The following is a 21,344-nucleotide window of genomic DNA, read 5'->3' on the forward strand; positions in this document are numbered from 1 at the left end:
CATATTGTGGAGGGTATAGTCAAGTAATCGGCAGTACTTAACCACAGTGGATTTTGGGAGACACCAATCCACATCTGAGCTTTCCTGGGAACGTTCAAACTAACATGAAAACAATGGCATCAACCTGCAAAAAGCTGAATCATTCATGGACATGTGACTTGTCCAGGCGGTTACAAACACCATCTTGTTGCTGTAATTTTGCACAGAAGAACAAAAGAGTTTCTGCTCACAAGAGAGAATATAAAAGGCCCTGGCAGCCTCTCCATTTTGTCTTCAGCTGGCTCAAGAGATGGCCTCTTCACCCCAAAGAGATGCCTGAAAGAAACTGGAACAAAGGACAGTAACTGTGGGGGTATGAGTGATTGCTGGACCCAGGCCATAAACTACAACGTAGGTCTGAAAAGGATTGTACCGGAGATAATATCTAGGGTCAGAAGTTAGTATTTGTAACTAGATCCTTAGTGTATTAAGTTAGCCTTGCATATTTGGATTTATTTTACTTAGTAACTTACCTTGTTCTGTCTGTTATTACTTGAAACCACTTAAATCCTACTTTTTATGTTTAATAACATCACTTTTGTTTATTAATTAACCCAGAGTAAGTGATTAATACCTGGGGGAGTAAACAGATATGCATATCTCTCTATCAGTGTTATAGAGGGCAGACAATTTATGAGTTTACCCTATATAAGCTTTATACAGAGTAAAATGAATTTATTTGGAGTTTGGATCCCATTGGAAGCTGGGTGTCTGGGTGCTGGAGACAGGAGCACTTCTTAAGCTGTTTTCAGTTAAATCTGCAATTTTGGGGATGTGGTTCAGACCCCAGGTCTGTGTTGCAACAGGAAAGCATGTCTGGCTCAGCAAAGCAGGGTTCTGGAGGCCCAAACTGGCAGAGAAAACAGGCTCAGAGATAGTCTCAGCACATCAGATGACAGTCCCAAGGGGGTCTCTTTGACCGACCCCGTATAGTATGTTATGTATACTTTGGTGGGAGCAGAGTTATGCCAACACCAAGTGCTTTATAAAATCTCACACAACCTTTGTAAGAAATGGCTGCCTAACTTTGGGCTTTGAAATTCATATTTAGGTGCCTAAATAAGTAATTCAATTTTCAAAACTGCCAAGAACCCAGAAGTTCCCATTGACTTCTTTAGAAGCTGCTGCTGGATACTCAGTGTAGCTGAAAGTCATATTTAAGTGCCTAGATATGAACTTTGGGTACCTAAGGCACCCATGCTTGAAATTTTTGGCCTAAGATTATATGGCATGTTTAAGCCTCTGGGTTTTCAATTTAAACTGATTTCTACTGAAAAAAATCCCAGTTTTTACAAAAAGTATTATTAGTTTTTTTTCCAGTTTTCACCCTACTTTTTTATCATTCAAATATGTGAAAAATAACTTGTTTTATTAGGAAAATACAATACATTGTATGAGATATATATATATTATGCTAATACATTAGCCTGTGTGTATATACTAAGCTGCCTGTTGAAGTACAGCTATGTATTAGTTGAGAAGATACATGCCTGTTTCTTTCTTGTATGTATGCAAGCTCTGAAGCGCGTATGCATGTAAACGTACTGGTGAATCTCACACCCACCATGTACACATTTCACGCTGTTAGCAGAGAATGGTTTAAAGATCTGACACACTAAAATGGGAAAACCTGGATCAGAATACATTTCAGAACACAAGGAAGAATTCTAAGATTTAAAAAAACAAAAACAGGAGAAAAGGATGAAGTGAGTGTATGTGCTGCAAATGGTGTGGCCCAATTATTAAATGTAAATATTTATAGGCTAATAGTTCTAAGTCTACAACAGTAAACTGTTTATTCAAATGAAAAGTTTTATTTGGGGATTGGGGATGTATTGTTTTCTTAAACTCAGAGGTGGCATTGTGTTTTGAGTTCTGTTTTAGTTCTGCAGCAAGCCACATTAATGAACAGAATTCAAAGCATGAATCTACTGAATACTTTTTTCCCCTGTCCTTCTGTCCACTGAAATAACCCCCAGTATTTACCTAGAAAAATTTTTAGTAGTTTTTTGCACTGATTTTTACCTGTTTTTGTTGTTGGAGTAATAAACACTGATAAACTCCCAGGAAAAATTAAATGCAATAAAAACTGAAAACAAAGGGCCCTAGGTATCTTCTCTTTGAAATTGTTACTCAAGGTTGAACTGAAACCTGGTGTCTCATGGGCTGTTGTGTCATCAGCAGTTAGTTTTAAGAAACATGCTTTATATTTCATAGGACCTAATCCTGTCCCATTGAATTCAGTGGGAGTTTTGCTATTGACATCAGTGAGAGCAGGGTCAGGGCCATAGTCCATGTCTTTCATTTATGTGCTTCATCTGTTCCATCTGTCCCCCAACTGTGGAGACTGAACACAAATTAAGTGGTCTAAAACACTGATGCTGTGTCAATAACAAATAAAGATAATAATGAAACACATTTGGGTGGTTTTTATAATCCAATATATTTAATCATATATGCCAAACATTTCAATTCCTGTCTATGTATACATGAATAGAGTTGTATGAATAATTAAATGAAAATCAAGTGAAGCAAAATATATGCGTGTAACAATGTGGCCAATTCCAGGATCCTGCATGGGGATGAAAAGCTTTTCTGTGGAATTACCCTGATGTTAGCTGCTTGAACCCTGCAGACTGATGCAGAGGTAGTTTTGTTGACCCACTCTGACATGTCCAATTAACTCCAATCTAGGAGTGCAAAAAAGACTGGCACGTCTCAGAGATGGTGAAACTAAGGGCTGAGCTAGAGGTCCTGAAGGAAACTCTAGGAATATTCAAGCTTAGGGAGAAAGCTGAGGCTGCAGTGTATGTTGTACTATTGTTAATTGAGTCAATAAAGCCAAACCCCAGGAAGGGATAGCTTGAACTATAGACTACATTTACAGCAGGGTGAGAACTCTGCTGGCATACAGTCTATTAAAGAAACACTCTGTGTATATATAAAATTATAAAGTACCTGAGATGATTTTACTAATAAGCTCACAAGACTGGATAAATACCTTGATACAGCTGTATTATTGAATGTAATGAGAAATCTAGTGAGCTGTTCCATTTTCACTGATTTTTATTTGTCAGTTGAAATATATATTCACATATATAATATATAATACTGCTGTTTCTTTTTAACATACCTATAGTAGTGCTTCTCTGCCTGTGTCTTTCTTATATGATAAAGTACTTTCCTTTGCTACCTGCATCATCCCACTTTCTTTTCTCTGGGTCATTCATAAAAATGTTTTGTAATGCCATAAAGAGAGTTTTAATGGGGAGATTTAATGAGTGATGGAAATGATATGGGGAGGGCTATTCTGCTTTGGTTGGTTTAGACATTGATTGTTTAGCACTTATTGTATGTGACACCAGAAGTCTCGCTACGGTTACATTCTTATTATGGGTAAGTCTAAAACAAAAATCCAGATCTTGAACCCACAAACTCTGGAAGTTAAGTATTTAAAATTCAAATCCAGATCTGTATGCTAATTTTGCAAATACCCTCATTGCAAGAATAGCCTAAAACCAAAACACTTGATCTTTGGGAAGCGGGGTCTTCAAAATATAGATCCAAATTTAACAGCTTCAGACCATCTCTAGATTGTAAAAGTAAGTTTTAAAGCAATACTTATGTACTGGGCCAGATCCCTTCAAAAAGAATAAACATACTAAGAGATATAGAGCCTGATCCCACTCTCATTGAAGTCAATAGGAAAACAGCCATTGACTTCAGTGGGAACCAGATTAGACTGGTAGGTAGATACTGCGGGACTTGATCCCATAAGGTGCCGAGCACTTTGGCTCTGGTCCAAGAATTACATAGGCACAAACTTAACTTTAGAGGTAGGACCAGTCCCCTGTAACTTAATGGGGCTGCTCATATGCTGAAAGTGAAGCACATGTCCATCAGGACTACCATCAAAGTGCTCAGCACCTTGCAGGACCAAACCCATAGAAATTAAGTGTTACACTAGTTACTACGGTGATAGGTATTTTAGGAATATGTAATAATGTGAATGACTCTTTGAACTATGACAGCACAGCTGTGAATGTCAGGACCAGGCTCTAAACTTTCTCCCTGCATTACTTGTTAGCTCTTTCCAATTTGAGACAGCAGCTTGAAAGCTTGGTAATGCTATTCTTGTCAGGGGACTCTGTGAAAGGAAGACTCAGCAGTCAAGATACCAGACAATGTATTCAGAATTAAGAAAACCAGCAGTGGCTGCGATTACAGGAATATTGATCAGCCTATGCAGCATTTGATTTTATTATTTCAAGGGACATTTCATTCTACATTTTCATTTTAATTAGGTTTGTTGCTAGCAAAGAAACTTATCATAACAGATTTTTCTGGACAGTAGATTGCCACAAAGACAAAAGTCTGAAAAAAGCGACCAATGAAGAAACTGAAGAAAGTAAGCAATCACTATTGAAAGGGGGGAGGCAAGGAAATCTCCCTCCCCTGTGAACTCTGGCTGTACATAGTCAATATCGTCTGGGGAATGGATGTATATTTGCCCTCCTCTATGTCTATTTTTGGTGCTTTGTGTTATTATTTGCTAAATAAATGGTGATGTTTTTTGACTCATCCTCAACTTTGAGACTTTTGTGCAAATTTCCCCATTTAGAGATAAATTGTTAAATAACTCACAAATACTTTAATTTTAAATACAGGTATGGCACACACACCTCTGAAAGTGTGTTTATCTGAACATCAATGCCGCCCTAGATACCTATCTCAGGAGCAGAATGTCAGATTAACCTTTCTCAGTACCATTTTATTTTCTCACACTGGCCTCTAATTCTTGCTATCTTTTCCCCATTTAGAAACACATACCTGAGAGACTGGGTCTCACTCTGTATACTGTATCTGTGGCCTTCCAGCTAACAGACCCCAGTGTTAAATGTTAAGGATTGTTGGACAGCCATTCATAGAGAAAGTCCCATGCCTCCAGAATTCACTTTCCCTGCTGGTTCAAAGAGCCCAAGTTTGTTGACCTTTAGACCATAGTAGAAGGCTTAGCTCTATCCTCAGATATACACCAGATAGGGGCAGGGGCTGGTAGTTTTTTTGGTTTGATTGGGGTTTTGTTGTCATGTTGGAAATAGGTGGTTTGAAAAAAAAACCTCTTTGATAAAAGCAGCAGAGACTGAAGTTATGCTTATATCTGAAGGATCCTAAGACATGTTGGTGCATTTTTATATCAGATACACCAAATAAATAGAGATGACTCATGAAGTCACTGATGCTTCATGCCCCAGATTTTCTTAATCTACGTTCATTCCTGTAGGAGTTTGAAGACAATGCTTAAACTTCTTCCTTCCTTTCCTATTCTCCCCCCATAATGTGCTCCAACACGGAAAGAGGAAAAAAGTGTGATTATTGAAACTCTTTTCTCTCTTTTATCTGGCTGTACAATCAATGTATTTAAAAAGCACTACTATGTTTGCTTATATTTTAAAAATGTTTACTTCATCTCAGATTGAAAAATCTACCCACCAGCCTGTGTCTTTGCTTATAGTTGTTCTCTCAGTTGTGTTATCTTTCCTGTATAAACTGTCACAGTAGCTAATACATTAGTCTAGGAGTCTGTGAAATAAACATATACCTAGTAAATACTTCATAGTTTAAAATAAAAACAGGCATCTGGATGCATGGTGCACAGAGGAGAGTCAAAGCTGGGGCATGATAACACAATGGTAAGATGTGGCATATTGCAGTCACTTGGGCATACCCTGTTTTCCCAGCTTAAACCTGCTCCCTTGCCGCTCCGTTTATCTATTGATAACCTCCAGTTGGTCATTTCATTGTCAAGGGGAAATGCTAAAGTGCTGGGCAGTTTACTAGAACAGTTATGTACATATATATGATGTATAAATTCCCTCCGGAGGCAGCATGGTATCCAAGACTAAGCTATTATTGCCAGAGAAGAAAGTTTCTGTTGCTCCACTATGCCAGAGTTCTGCTGTGAATACACGTGGAATTAATATTTTTCTGGAGGTATTACAATATCTAGGGAAAAAACAGCACCTGTAATTTCTACACAACTTCCACAAGTCAGCTGGCCTAACGCCCATCTGCCTGGAAGAAGACAATTCTTTGCCCAGGTAGTGTGACACTGAGGTGCCAACGCTTTACAGCAATGTGCCCCCTCGCTCCAGGTTACTGAAATCAGCTCATCAAGTCTTTCATCCCAGGAGACACAAACCCAGTATATAAACAGAGCCTCCTTTTGCACTCTGTCCTTGGAAGGTCCTGTCTAGAGCAGATCATGCTGATCCAACCTGACAACGTCCAGGGATAAAGAGGGAGGCTCACGCCAGACGCGTTGTAATGCTATTGGTAGACAATATCACAGGAGGGCAACCAGTGATCAAAGAAACCTTTTGCGAGCAGATCTTCCTTTTAAACACACACACACACACACACACACACCCCAGAGAAGCCGGTAAGTGGCTGGTGCTCGTATACATTTCACAAGAGCTGCAGAGGGATTGTCCTATCATAAACACATTGTTTTTACTGTGCCATAAATAATGCCTCTTGTGTAACATTCAGCACTCTCCAGCATTTCTTATCCCCTCTTACCGCATTTCACTGTAACTGGCACAGACCTTAAGGAGTTTTGCAATATAAAAATGGTTTTGGTTAGTTCCTCTGTTTCCTCCCTTGGTTAGTTAAAGCTGCATAATATAGACTATACATATACACAGAGATCTATTTATTGTTCATTTTGACCACGGATCTGGGCACCTCTCCAGCTTTGAGGCGGGTGGTTTGATCACATTTGCCTTTGCATCTGCGGACTGTAGGCAAATGAATCCTTCCCAGCGGCTCATTTTTGAAATTCCGTTCTCTCTCCGCCCTGCCTTTGACTGTTTTCCGTCTCGCGCCCTGGTGGTTTCGTTTAGGGGGAGAGGCGTGAAGGACACAAGGAAACAGATGCAATGAAACTGTCACCCACAGCACAGCACAGCACTACACACACACGTTCTTCCTCCCATCCCACCCTCCAAAACTGACAGTCCCCCTCACCCTTCTGGCGATGCCATGGTCCTGAAAGCCTCCCTGTCTTCTCAAGAATCCAAGGGAGGTGTGATGCAAAGGAAGCTCTGTCTTTTGGATTCCTCCCTTTAGCGTCTAAGTAGCAGCACAACAATTCCTTGCATAATCCTCAAGGCTCCAAAAGGCAAGACTCCAGAAGCTCTGCTCTTCAGATTCCTCCACCCCCCTTCACTACCACCACCTCCTGTTGGATTGATATTCTCCACGTCTTTTAGGCTTTCATGTCTTGGAAGGCAAAGTACTGCCACCCCTAGTGGAAAATGAGCAGCGGTCGGCGGGGTTAGGCTATGGAGGACACGGGCTTTGATCCTTTGCTTTCTCCTCCTGGAGTGCATGTGAGTGAGCGTATGTGTGAGGAAGAGGTGGTGGGTGACTTCACGTTGACATGATGTTGGCTGAGGCTGGATTGGAAGGTTTTAGCCTTCTAGCTGTGGATTTGCAGTCTATCCTTCTCTATTTTAGGCAACGGCTGACATCACTAGCTGCTGTTACTCCTATAAATCCCCCCAGCCTCTTATTTAAAGAAGAAGAAAAATCCCACCGAGGGAATGCCTGGATCCAGAGGAATGACAGTGATTTCCGCTGCTGGGTTAGTGCAGCATTTCAGCCTTGCTCGGCTTTCATTACCTGCCCTGCCCCCCTCTTTGCCAGGGGATTTTGAATCTACGGCGGTGAGGTTAAACCCAGGAGATTAAACTAGAACCAGAAAGGACGCGTCCGAACAGCCGCAGACGCACAAACTCGTTTCCCTTTGCATTGTTCGTGCCGCTTTGCGAGCTCAGCGGCTATAAATCTCAGTCGGTCTCTAACGAGGCCCCTTCCCAGTCTAATCTTTAGCTCCTCCTCTTTGTTTCCGTGGCGTTGCCTTTGGGGGGTTGTTGATTGGATTTTCCGGTTAGGAACGGGGCGGGGGGGGCTACTACTGTGGCAGCTCGTGAAGCATAACTGGAAGGCTATTCGAGCACATCAGAGCAAATTTTAGCCTTTTGGCAAACGGGGTGAGTGTGAGACACATTTCTGCAGCAGGTAAATCCCCCCGAATTACAGTATAAAGAGAAAACAAGGGGGAGGGGGGAGAGATGGCACTAGGCAAAGAGAGGAAGGCAAAGAGTTAATTTCCCCCCGATAGACAGACTACAGTCACGTTCATGTCCTTTAAACCTGATTAGCAATCGGATTGGGACTCCAAGGGAGGGGCGGGGAAGGGTCACACTACTGTGTAAATAGGGGGAAGAGAGAGAGAGAAAAGAAAAACACACAACAGAGAAATTGGAAGCAAGTCAGCAGTTGGAGTTAATGCCGGAGAAGCTTTTTCCTGCATTTCTTCTTTTGATGCTGGAATAAATTACCTGACTTTAAAAATTAATGTGCATTATTATTAATAAAGAGCCTTACAGAGTGTCAATCAGAAAGCTGGGGGGGCGGGGGAATTCCTCATACGGGAGATCTACATGTGTCTCCCTCGGGGCCCCCAATAATAACGTGTCAGGTTTCTTCTACCTCTCTTCAACTGGAATGGAGTCCTTGACTTTTTACTTACTTAGGGCCTATTCTGCAACCCTCTCCCCTCCCCTCCCCAGGACTCCTTACGCGCAGGACTAGACCTGTGGAAGTTAAGGGAAATATTCACTTGAGTAACCATAGCAGAATCTATGTTTCGTTCATTCCTGATTTGCCTTGCAAGCTGCCAGAACAAGAAGAAAGTGGCGCAAAACCATGTCAATAACGGAACAGGTCAGGTGGTCAATAGATAGATTAGATAAGCAGGGATCAGATCTGCCTTCGACATGTGATGACTCACAAGAACCTGGTTAGCTTTTTAGAAACCAGTAATGAGAGGTGAATGTGTGCTCTGGTGATGGCCTTTTTATGTGGTGTGCTTTCAGATGCATATGAAGGGAATCTTTGCACTAATAAAGTATGAATACAGTGAATAGATCTCTCCAACGGGGCTTTGCTGACCTCTGTTGGAGATGTGGGTAAATCAGTACTTCTGGAAGGAGACAGTGAAGCTAGCAGAAAGGTGAATTGTCCCATGGTTAGTCAATTTTAAGTGGTTAGTTTCATTTAGTTAAATTAAAAAGAAATAGCTAAATATGCAGAAGCCTAATGGAGCCTAATCCCTGGGTTCGAGCTCCTAAAAACAATTAAATGGGGAGAAGCAGCAAGAACCCAGATTGCAATACCACAGCAACTAATTCTGCCAGTGACTATAGAGCCTCTGACTCTGCCCTCCTGCTGGAATTATAAAAATAAACAAACCTCTAATCATGATAAGTGTTCATAAAACCATAAGAATGGCCATACTGGGTTAGACCAATGGTCTGGTCCATTTAGCCCAGTAGCCTGTCTTCCAACAGTGGCAGGTGCCAGATACTTCGGAGGAAGTGAACAGAATAGGGCAAAATCATATTTAAATAGTTCTCTATGAGGAAGAAAGAAAGCTGCCCACATACATGTACCAGTGCCATTGAATCAGAAAGCTGGTGGTTTTTTTTACCACAATACAACATAACTGGTCATTTTAAATGGTAGCAATGGTAGGTTGTTCTCCTATGTGTGGACTAGGCACTTGAGGGGGTTGAGGCATACACTGTGTTAGTGTGTTTTGCCAATATTTGCTGTCAGCAAAGGATTGTAAAGATTCAAGACTCCTACATTCAATTCCAGGTTCTGGTGGGGAGTGTGCTATAGCTGTTATAGACACTTCTGTCTAGTCATCCTCACTTATGTTCCCCCCTTTTTTCTCCTGTCTGCCCCCATCCAGTTCCTGTCCCCTTCTCTGCTCAGCTCCTCTGCTCATATTCTACCCTGGCCTCCTGGCTCCAGTCCCCTGTCCTTCTATCCACTCAGCAGTTCCTTCCTTCCTGCTCCTATCCACCACATCATCCCCAGTTCCTGCACCCCTCCCCCTCTACTTCCATCTACCCCATCATGCCCCAGCTCCTGTCCCTCTCCTCTTCTATCCATCCTCACCCCATGGCTTCTGCCCCAGTCCAATCTTATCCATCCTCCCAAAGGTCTTGCTCCCCTCCCCTTCTGCTCCTATCCACCATTCCAACCTAGCTCCTGTCCCCTTCCTCCTCTGCTCCCATCCAACTCCTCCAATCTCTTGCTTCTCCCTGCCTTACCATTCTCCATGTCAGTCAGACATCCTATACCTTCTCCTCCATGTTGTATGGGCATCATGAGGAGGACCATTGGAAATACAGGAGAGACAGTCCACCTATTCCTGTGCCTGGCATTGCAGCAGCAGAGAGCAACTACAAGGAAAGTCCTGCTCAGTCCTGGGCTGGCACATGCTCGATGCAAATGGAATCTCTGGATTCTTAGCAGTGACGCTGTAGGGCATCTCTACTGAGCTTAGGGAAACTGAGATTTTTTTCCCCAGAGGTTTATAACTTGGCCAAATTAGGGAAAATTAACATTGGAACAACAAAAGGCACATCCCTGACATCAGGATGACTGCCTCCCTCCCTGCCAAATTTTAAGCCCCCCTGGTCTGAAGCATATTGATGCTAGAACTTCTCAACCTAACAGGTGTAAGAATTTTTTTAAAATAAGAAAAACAATGTATTTTTCCCTACTCTCATTCTTGGAAATGGCTGACCAGTTTTGCTGAAACTTTCCCAAAACATTCAGCCTGAGGCAGAGACTAGGGGTAGAAAATTTCAACCTCAACCGAAAACCACATGTTATAATGGAAAGGACTGGGCAACCTTAACTATAGGCAGTGCTACCAGCTCCACCTATAATATATTGTGGCAGATGCTAAACTGATGTCAATCAGAGTTGCTTCATTATGGAGTGACAAAGAGCAGCTGAGGATCTGGCTGCTGATGTTGGCATTGCCCTCTTAATTCAGGGGTGTCCAACCTTTTTAGGCTGAAGGACCAACATAGTATTTCGCTAAGATTAAGGAGCCACAATGTAATGCTGTGGGTAGATGTTCTGCCCTGGTTGATTCCCCCCTTGCCCTGATCAGGCAGTACAAAGGGGCAGGCATCACCCACAAGTATTCTGCTGGAGATTACCCCAGAGTAGAAGAGTCCCCCGCAGCCATAGAGTCAACATAGCTGGCTCTTATGCCTCCCACTCCACAGTCCATGGTGCAGAGGCAAAGGCGATGGGGAGGGAGTGTGCTGTGCTTCATCTATCCCCAGCTGGTGTATGTTGCCATGGGGACCACAGCCAGCTGGCACAAGTTAGAGCAGACCTCAAGCATGGCAGGGAATCAGGGAGTTGTATATGGCAGTTGGTTTAATCTTTTTCCACCTTTTCTGTGTCAAGGAGAGGAGCCATCACTTGCTAGGTGCTCCCATGGACTCAGGCAGAGCAACCAGATGCCTACCTTGATTTTCCTTCCTGGATGGAACTGGTTCCAATCCTTCTGTTTAAAAATTGCAGGGTGCAGCTCAGAGGACACACCATCCTTGCAGATTCATATGCAAATTTCCTTCTTAACACAATCACCCTGGAAGGTCCTGATTTAGCGCCTTGAGTGCCAAAAATGCAAGAAGTTTGGACATCACTGCCTCACATGGTATTCAAATATAAGCACTTATGTCTGACTAAATCTGCTTGTAGGTGTCTCAAGTGAACATTCAGGTGCCTAAGATGGATATAGTCATTAAATGCAGATTTAAGGGCCCAAGGATCAAATTAATCACTGAGTAATTCTATTGAAATCAACAAAATTACACCAGGAATGAATTTGGCTCCATTTTCTTGGCTCCTATAGTTAACTTCAGATGTTCACTCTGCGCAATACTATCTTCTACCATGAACACCCACTCCTTTTAGAGCTATTCTAAAATGGTAAGCATATGCCAACCTTTTTATCAGGTTTTGTCCAAAAGACTTATGAATAGAAGCCAGAGAGATGAACCAGTCACTCCAGTGGAGTGAGAGAGAGAGGGTAGAGATTAGCTTTTAATAGGGATCTCTTTATGTACCTTTTAAAATGTATAGATGTTCTCCCTGATGCAAATGCATTGCTATCCCTGTTGTGCTGTTTCACAGCCTCCCTTTAGCAGATGGCATAGATTCTCACCTGCTTAAAGATGGATGTTTGAGCCAGTTTAATATTTTAAAAATAGGTCCTGGTGAAAAAAGGAGTTATGATACCAGCTTGTTTTTCAGATTTTTTTTTTTTTTGGTTAATTATCTGAGCTCTGTGTTAATTAACACCATTGGGTTTGACTGTACATAAGGCCAGAATACCAGAGCTGTGACAGCTTGATCATTTCAGCTGCTAAATTCCTTTGACATCACAACCACAGAGTCAAGCAGAAGTTGAAGTCTTGCTGGAAGAGTCTCACGGAAACTCGCAGTAGTCCCCTCCCTCAAGATATTTAAAACTAGACTCAGAAAGTACTGGTAAATGCTGAAGGGAACAGCCCTTCATTGGCCTTTGAGCCAGGATGGACTAGCTGACCTATTAGGGTTTTTCCATCTGTAATTTCTATGAATATAAATCAGGATGTGTGTATATGTGTGCACGTCTGTATGAGGGATTATACATGCACACATCTGAACACATAACCATGTGGGTATATAAATATGACTCTATATGTGTGTGGACCAAAATGGGTTACAATTCTTGACCTGGACTCTGACAAACTCTCAGCCTGGGCTGGAGTCTTCATGTCCATGTCCTTTCAGAACAGATTCGTGGACTTTGCAAAATGAAGGGAAATTGAGTTCTGATGTATGTAACAGGTGTAATTATTTTTACTTATTCTGAAGTTCATTTCTGTAATTCCTTCAGCTGAATCCCTCTACTTGTATGATGGAGTACGTATGCTCTTACCCATCTGACTCTTGGGTAGCCTGTGGAAAGCTGGGTTATGGTCACTCAGATATAGCTAAAGCCCAACCTTTCAGTTTTCCTTGTCTGGTCTGTGAGAGATTGGAACTAGTCAGGGAGAAGATAAGTGGCTGAAGAGTGGATATGGCTGGGGATCATAATGCTACTAGGCCCAGCTAAGAGGTATAAAAGGAAGAAGAGGAGAAGTTGAGGCTGGATTTAACTCATGATAAGATTTTGTGGTGCTGCTTGGACTTCAGAGCACCGAAGAGGTTTTATTTCGGCATTGTTTATATCCACAAAAAGGAGGAATTTGCGGTCTTATTCTCCTCTCACTCACTTTGGTTTCAGTCCTCAGTAACTGCTGAAGGCAATGCAGTTACATTGGTGTTATGCTGGGGTCAGTGAGAGGAAAATCAGGCCTGGCCCTTCTTTATTACTGCTTTGGGAGTGAGCGACTCTAACTATTAAAGATAGAGACATTCACCTTCCCCTTTCTTTCAGCCATGAAAGAGCTCTCACTGGATAGGACATGTTTCAATATACAAGTATCTTCCTTTGTCGTGCTCTTAGTTCATTCTTTGTTAATAGCCTTAGGAAAAAACACACAATTGACCTACCGCAAGACAGTCCTCTCCACAAAACTGTCACCTAATTACATCTAACTTCTACAGTAAGAAGTAGGAAATCCCATACATTCACTGGCAAATAGTTCCTCCCATAGGAGGAATGAAATAGACCTGATTTTTCAAATTTAATTAAGACTTTTTTTCTTGCCATGCAGCATGTCAGTCAAGCATAGTCCGCTGGCAGATGGCTGACTGGGAATTGAACTGGAACGGAAAAATGCAACATGAGAAGTCAATTGCTGTGGCCATATCCCTTAAACTTTTGAACTTTGGCAATGCATTTGTCTACTCATATTGCCAATAAAAATAACACTACCCAAAAGATAACACACTGAGTCCCTCTGCCACTGAAAGCAAAATAAACTACATATTACTATCTGCAGCAGTAATTTCCATCATTTTAATAATTTTCAAATCTTAAATGCAGAGAAACCATTGAGTGCTAACCCTGTCTAACCAAGGTTTTCATGGAATCCTAGAAGTCAGAGCTGGAAATAGACTACTTAGTTTATCATGACCATCACTCTAACTCTGCAGGATTCACTGAAGTGCTTCACTGATCGTAAATCAAATCAGAATGTGTTAAAGAGATCCACTCCCTTAGGCCTTACTAGGTCTTGCATATGCCCCCAAGAAAGCTTCTGAAAAATATCTTTAGGGTTTTTAATACATGACGAGGACTTTACAACTGTGTTTAATCATAGTGTTTCTGTGTAGACCAATAACAGAGCTGGATGTATTCCAAAAAGCTGTCAATTGTTTACACCTTAAACCTGAGGCTTTGTGCCAATTTTTCCTTTCAATGTGCACAAACAGCACCCAGTGAGAGCAATGCACATGCAGCCACAGGCAGAACATACCTCTTGGTAGGAGTGATGTGGTAGACAAACCCCCACACTGGAGAGTTAAGGCTGCAGGAACAATTCTGGGCTTCCCCATGGGCCTGCTCTAGTTGGAGGAGGGATGTGGAATTGAGTATCTTCAGCACAGCAGGATGATAGGTGGAGCGAGACAGACCTGCACTTGCTGCTGCAAAGGGACAATGCCAGGAAGGCTTTCCCACGAGAGGTCTGCTGCACAGAGCCAAGAATCCCTATCCTGCTGAGGAGGCCCAGTGGAGGCATTAGCCAGACTGCCAGTAGTGGACTCCTCCCATATGGTGCTCAAGAGGGCTCTTGGGTTGGAACAGAGTGGAGGGGGAGGGACTGGGTTCCCCTACCACATAACCGCTAAGCGGAGAGGCCCATCCCACTGACAGTAGGACATAAAAAAAGGAGACAGGGACTCTGAATAAAAGTAATATCAGACATGGTTAAATAGGTTAAAAACAAACCTTCGTTTAATGTGTACAGCACTCAGGAGGGGAAAAGAATACATCATACTATGGCAATACAGAGAATACACCATAACAAGCTCATCCATAGTAATTACTTCAGGCTACTCTTTCCAACCTCCGAATTCTCTCAAACCTATGCTTCTTTGTGAAATGCACACAGATCCATGTATCCAGCTGACTATATACCGCAGACTGAATTCAGCCATTCCAGTTGTCCTGCTTATGGGTGTCAGACTCAGGAGCCAAGCACCATCTTCCCACTCAGGGAGACAGGCAGACTGAGATCTGTTGAAACCCCTCACACAGAGAGAGCCTGTATTGTAAGTAAAGTGGCCTCACTGAACAGCGGAACCTATGACAAATTATCATGGCATCTGCCTTAGCCAAATCCCAAATGTGGCTCATCGGTGGGAAGAGAAGCCTAAAGCAGTAGAGATTGTGAGAGAAACTATGAAACTTTTAAAAGGCCATTTCCAGACCCAGCTTTTTATTTCATGTTCTTCTCAATCCAGTCCTTGAAAGGAACTGCTTTGGTATAGCCAGTGTAGAGTTCTAGGCTGCAAGTTTTATCGTAACCCCAGCTCACTAATCCCATCAGGTGCCATTTTAGCTCAGCAGATGCTTTTCCTGGCAAAGTTATGGCTGCAATGCCTCCAGTCTCAGCAGGGCAGATGTTAGAAAAGGCGGTGGGATTCTGCCTGGCACAGAACATGCTGTCAGTGATGATGACCTGGATTCCATTATCCTCATATTGCTGCTCGCACAACAGCGAGTCCACCATCTGAACAGCTCCCATGCGGATTGTATCATTCTTGTAGCTGGGATCCTTAATGTCAGCCAGTATCTTCCAGCCAGTAATCACTATTTTTAAATCCTCTGTGGATGGGTCCAAATCATGAGCAGATGCCAGGCAAATGGGTTGAACGTGGCTGCTGATTTTGGCTTTGTCCAGAAGTTTTACAATGGCCATGTCAGAATCAAGCAATATGGGATCATAGTTTGGATTCACTAGGATGGCAGAAATCTAGGAACGAACCAGAGAAGGAAAATTTACAGGATTACGAATGATGGACAATAGAAGAATGGGAAATCAATGACAATTTTTCCATCATAATTTCACATTTCATTTCAGATGGTTTCACACCACTCAAAGGTTCCTTGTCCATGCAACTCGGTCAAATCCTCTTTCAAATAAAAAACATGCAAAATACTCAAATGCGCTGTTTCAAAGACAACTTTCGCTTGGGATCAAATCAATTTTTACTGACAGCAAAAAGAAAGAAATCATGAAAGGCAATCAATTTTTCAACAAAAATGGGCCCATTTTACAGTTGCAATGAAATTGGAAGAGGGAAATATATTTCAAGTAGCTTCACCTTTTATTGAGAAAACTTTGCCTAGTCCTTTAGTGGACAATGACTTACTACATGTCTGTTTCACTCTGCAGACATGTAACAGTGTCCTACAGCTGAACTAAAATATATCTTACTGAGTTTCTTCCAATAACTCACTGCAAAAGAAAGAGTTAATGCATTATGCAATATATAACTTTAGAGCCTAATCCTTTATCCCTTACTGGGCTGATAAGATGCTGTCAGAAGAAAACTCCAGGCAGCAGGAGCAGAATAAGGGAAGACATTCCTATCAAGAATAGTAAAATACTCTGGCGGAGCAGAGGAATGTGGGGTTAGGTACCAAAATGCACCAGGAAGTTGAATATAAAATAAAAAACAAAGCAATTCTATTTTATTGGAGAGAACATATTAATGAACTCAAAAATCAAAAAGAAAAACACATTGAAAACTGCTGAGTTTCTCCTGATTTTGATATGAAATCATTAGGCTGCCCAGATTAGCTTGGAAAATCAATTAACTCATCAAATTACTTTGATGCGAACTGGACCTGAACTGTTATCTATGGATCTGGAGTCAGATCCAAACTTCCTCAAAGTTTGGAGTTATTCAGATCTGGGGCTGAAATGTATAATGAGTTGATGGCGACAGACCAGGATCAGTGGACATGTGTCTCCCTCTCCAAAAATATAATCACTGGTTGGCATCTCTTTTTTTTGGCAATCTCACCCAAAAGGCCAATGGTTTTAGGACTCAACAAGCTGAACTAGTCTATTCATCCTTGTTTGTCAGAAGTGAGTGATTTTAGTGGCATGATGTGCAGGGAAGCTTGCAGTGCTGCTGAACCCCCACCCTCCCAACAGTTTTGTCAATGAACATGGGACTTCAGGCTCCAGGAATGTCAAAATAAAAGTATGTAAATATATATATTCCTATGAATGGGCTTTTTTCTCTTCATTCAAGATGGACCACAGGGGTGGTCCGGGTCTGTATCTCTGTCAGCAGTTCTCCACTCCCATCTGAATCCCTTACTCACTCGTAAATTCTGGATGGTCTTCTCATTTCGGTCATCGTCCCTGTAGAATTTTCCCAAGACCACTTTGAGTTCTGCTGTCTTGAGGACAGTGATCTTCCCCAAGTCAGTGACACAGTGAGCTGCCACCACCACGGTGCGCTCGTTCACCAGGGCCCCACTGCAGATCAGGATCCACGCCCCCTTCCGGAGGCTAATATCCTTTACCCCATTGGCTTTCCGATAGATGGCTGCTTGCCAGGGCCATCTGATAGATGAAGTCTTTTGAAGAGTGATGTTTTCCGCTTTTCCACAGACTGTAAAAATACAAACCCAGGATGAGTTGATTTTTTTTCCTCAAGAATCTGAATGTCTCCACTTCCTGATTCCAAACTATGGTGTGCCTTAGAGTACTAAACTTCATTGTTAGCACTAGGAAAATGTTTATCAATTCACCCCTAGATCAGCCTTGCAACATTCTACTCACTCACAAACACTCTGAGAATTTTTATTTTTAAAGGGCGACTAAAATATTATTAGTTTATTTTCATTCTCATTGGAATTTCTGGTAAAAGGTGGGAAGGTAAATTTTGCATCTGAACTAGTAATTTTCCATTACAATTTTGTAAGACTGCTCTATAACAATATAACTACATAAAGACATGAAAAAATCAGAATGACACCACAGCTATGTGAAAATTCCACCCTAAAACCCATCTTAAGCAACCACACAAGAATCAACCAGAAATGGGTCATCTCGTAGAAATGGGCTTTATGCAACTAAAGACTGAAAAAAACATTTCTAGATACTTGAGATGAGCCCAAACCAAAGTCCAAGATCCAAAGTCCTCTGAACTTTTGTTTGGATCTGAATTTTACAGTTGCCCCTATGCCAATAATGGGCTCTTCCAAATCCCCAGATTTACATAGCCCCTAACTCTGAGCTAATTCATACTCAGTTCTGAACTTTGCAAAACAGGCCCATCCTCAGCAGGATCGAGTAAAGGGAGTAGCCTCTTAAAAGTTCACTGGTTCCACTATATTGCTTTTGGTCTGATATATCTGTAAATTATCTGCTAAAGCGCAGAGACAAGTGAAAAACGGAATTTGCTCTAAATGGGACAGGAAAATGTGAATAATAGGAAAATGTTTCCAAATCATAGGCAAACTTGGTTAAGTCTATTGCGTAGCTAGATGATTAGAAAGCTTGCTGGCAAATTACAAAACTGAAAGCTTGACTCCTTGCTTGGTGTCATCAACAGAAGTTCCGCTGAGAAGCAGAAAGAGTCATCTGTCTTCCCAGTGTCATTGAGCCTTCTCGCCCAGCTGGGAGCAGGCAGCCTACATTGTTAGGAATCTCCAATTATCTAAGATGAATATATGTCCCCCCAAGGAGATGTGCATTTCTTTTCTTCTTAACAACTCACTTGGAACGCATGAAGGAGCCCGCCCACTCCATTTTCCTGTCTTCAGACAGGTCCTCCTGCTGCTTCCCAAGCGGCGGTAGAAGGGAGAAATGCAGTCATACTGAAGCTGAGTGTGCAAATGCTGGTACCCTGGAGGCAGATCTCCAAAGGGCAGGGCTGGCTTCTTGGTTGGATATATTTCGAGCTTCTGTTTACTGAATGCAGAAGAGTAGAGTTGATGCAAAGGTGTCTCCCTGTTTCACCACACAAGAAACACGGGGAAATAATAATATGACAAAAAAGATCATGATCATTGCTTTATCACCAGCCGTGCTAACTACCATTTAAAACACAAGGGCTTTGCTTATTTGCTGGAAGCACAAGGTAAAAACCTCTCCAACACAGGTTAGCAGAATTCCCATTTGCAGCTCAACCTTTTTATAGATGGGTTTGTTTTTGTTTTTGTTTTTGTTAGTTTACTTTTTCTGGAATGTCTCCGGTCACATAGGAATATTTTGTGGATGATAGTTCATGTTATCACCATTTGCAAAAGACATGTGATGCTGCATTTTTAAATGGAAAAATTATACTAGAATTGGGTGTCGCTATAATTAATTTTCACTAGAGAGGAGTTTAGACTCATTCTTTTTCTCTAGTGCATTATAAGAGGCAATATTGGGAAAAGATTCAGACTAAACCATGTTGATAAAGTAGCTTGATTTTGCAATTAACAGAGATAATTACCATACCAGAGAGAATACATAATTGCACCAATCACTACATTTTAGTTTAGGAATTGCACTGATGTGATGAAATATGGGATCTATTTTTAAAGTTTAAATGTGCTCTCAAAATGAAATTAATCATTCTGAATGTGTATTATGAACTTTACAAAGCTAATATTTTGAATTCTTCATTCATGAGAATTACATGCTCTTTGTGAGAAAGCACTTGGAAGTACATGAAGGTCTGATTGCTTGTGGGGAAACCTACTGAAATCTGCAAAAATGGACAGGAAATTAGTTTCCTGTGAGATTCCTGCTACCTGTTGCAGTCAGTCAAGCCAGAAATGCCTGGGGGATAGATTTTTCTCATGATACTTAAGCATATATCCCTTATGGTCCTAGAGAGACAGATTGTTTTATGTATGTGGATTACATGTGGCACTCCTCAAAGCCAAGATACTAAGGCTGAGAGCAGTGGCAGTAAAGTCAATTTCTTTTCTTCAAACGAGAAGAAGTCTGAATAGGAAGGATGATCCAGTTGATAGGGCACTAGGTTAAGATTTCTGACACCTATGTTCAGTTCCCTATTCAGCTGCCAACTTTCTGTGTAACAGCAGATAAATCACTTTCTCTGCTTCAGTTCCCCATCTGTACAAATGAGGATAATACTTTCCTACTGCATGGGGAGACAAATTCAATTAATGAGTGTGAGATGCCCAGATACTATGGTGATAAGGGCCAGATATGTTTCTTGGTGGCATGTGTAGTAAGCAGTGTGAATCTTTTAGAAGTGTGTGTGTGTGTGCGAGGGAGACTGAAGATATTGATAATGTTTGCTCTGCCTCTAAAAACATACAAGATCAGCACTGCAGAGTGGCACAAAACCAAAAAATAATGACAATTATAAAACAGTTACTCTGAACATGGCAGAATCCCCAGACAAATTTGGGTTGGGTTCTTTTTGAGAAATGAGTAAAAGTTCAGGGCAGGCTCTGATTTTTTTCTGATCAAGCTTTCCCATCCCTATCCAGCCCAACTTCCTACCACATCATGTAGCATCTCTTTGAGTGATGGTGCCTACTGCAATAGGCCACCCTAGGATCCCTTCCCCCTTCACCTCCAGTTTCTTCAGTAAAACCCCCCAGTCCCAAGTTGCAAAACACCATCACTAGCCCCAAGGAGTCTCTGGGGAATCCCTGTTAGCTGTTACAAAGCTCACAACCCTAATTCTGGCTGCATCTCGTAGGGGGAATAAACTACAAATGTTCTTAAAATTGAGGCATTACAATCTCACCTTGACTGAAACTGCATTGGAAGCACTTTCTGTCTCACCAGGTCAGAGATCTTTGGCTCTCTGCAGGCTAGAAAAAATACAATGTTGCACAATCCTTTTCCATGTTCAGAGCTCAAATATTATGGTTCAGATACCTGTCCACCTTTCCTGCCACTAGCAACAATGGACTGGATTAAGAGAAGAAGCAATAAGTAGATATAGTATTATTCATTAAAATATATGCAGTAACACCCCTGTTGTTGGCCCTGTTATAGAGAGAGCTGATTATTATGTTACTGTATGTTTCTCTAAACAAATGCTCACTGTTGGAATGATAATTTGTTTTGTCTCAGATATATACATGGCAAGGATTTGTAAACCTGTTAAACCTGCCTAGATAGACAGATAGATAGATAGATAAAGCTGGGATCCTCAGCTAGTCTCTTGTGGTATATTACATTCCCAGTACATTGAAAAGAGTTGAGCTTGAGCTTTCTCTCAATCTCTCTCAGGCCTGGTCTACACTACGCGTTTAAATCGACTTAAGGAGCGTTAAATCGATTTAACGCTGTACCCGTCCACACTACAACGCCCTTTATATCACTATAAAGGGCTCTTTAAATCGATTTCTGTACTCCACCCCGACGAGAGGAGTAGCGCTAAATTCGATATTAACATATCGGATTACGGTTAGTGTGGACGGA

At 41.7% G+C, this 21,344-nt stretch overlaps 2 protein-coding genes across 5 annotated transcripts in view; both read right to left on the reverse strand.

Annotated features, from left to right (window-relative positions):
- SLC1A2 (solute carrier family 1 member 2) overlaps window positions 1-7,431 on the reverse strand; it is a 128,186-nt gene extending 120,755 nt beyond the window's left edge. The window contains exon 1 of the mRNA XM_032805082.2: window positions 7,069-7,431. Within this exon, the coding sequence (XP_032660973.1) occupies window positions 7,069-7,085 (17 nt within the window). The 5' untranslated portion in view covers window positions 7,086-7,431. The remainder of the gene's footprint in view (window positions 1-7,068) is intronic.
- Window positions 7,432-14,875: 7,444 nt separating this feature from the next.
- Window positions 14,876-21,344, reverse strand: part of PAMR1 (peptidase domain containing associated with muscle regeneration 1) — a 68,544-nt gene continuing 62,075 nt past the window's right edge. For 3 of the 4 annotated variants that reach the window (XM_032805102.1, XM_032805099.1, XM_032805101.1), the window contains 4 exons: window positions 20,662-20,728; window positions 18,664-18,896; window positions 17,261-17,553; window positions 14,876-15,896 (listed from right to left, as the gene is read on the reverse strand). In XM_032805102.1, the coding sequence (XP_032660993.1) occupies window positions 15,360-15,896; window positions 17,261-17,553; window positions 18,664-18,896; window positions 20,662-20,728 (1,130 nt within the window). In that variant the 3' untranslated portion in view covers window positions 14,876-15,359. The remainder of the gene's footprint in view (window positions 15,897-17,260; window positions 17,554-18,663; window positions 18,897-20,661; window positions 20,729-21,344) is intronic. The other variant, XM_032805100.1, reaches the window with a different exon arrangement.

This window comes from Chelonoidis abingdonii, chromosome 4 (genome assembly GCF_003597395.2).
Source record: "Chelonoidis abingdonii isolate Lonesome George chromosome 4, CheloAbing_2.0, whole genome shotgun sequence".
Lineage (NCBI taxonomy): Eukaryota > Metazoa > Chordata > Testudines > Testudinidae > Chelonoidis > Chelonoidis abingdonii.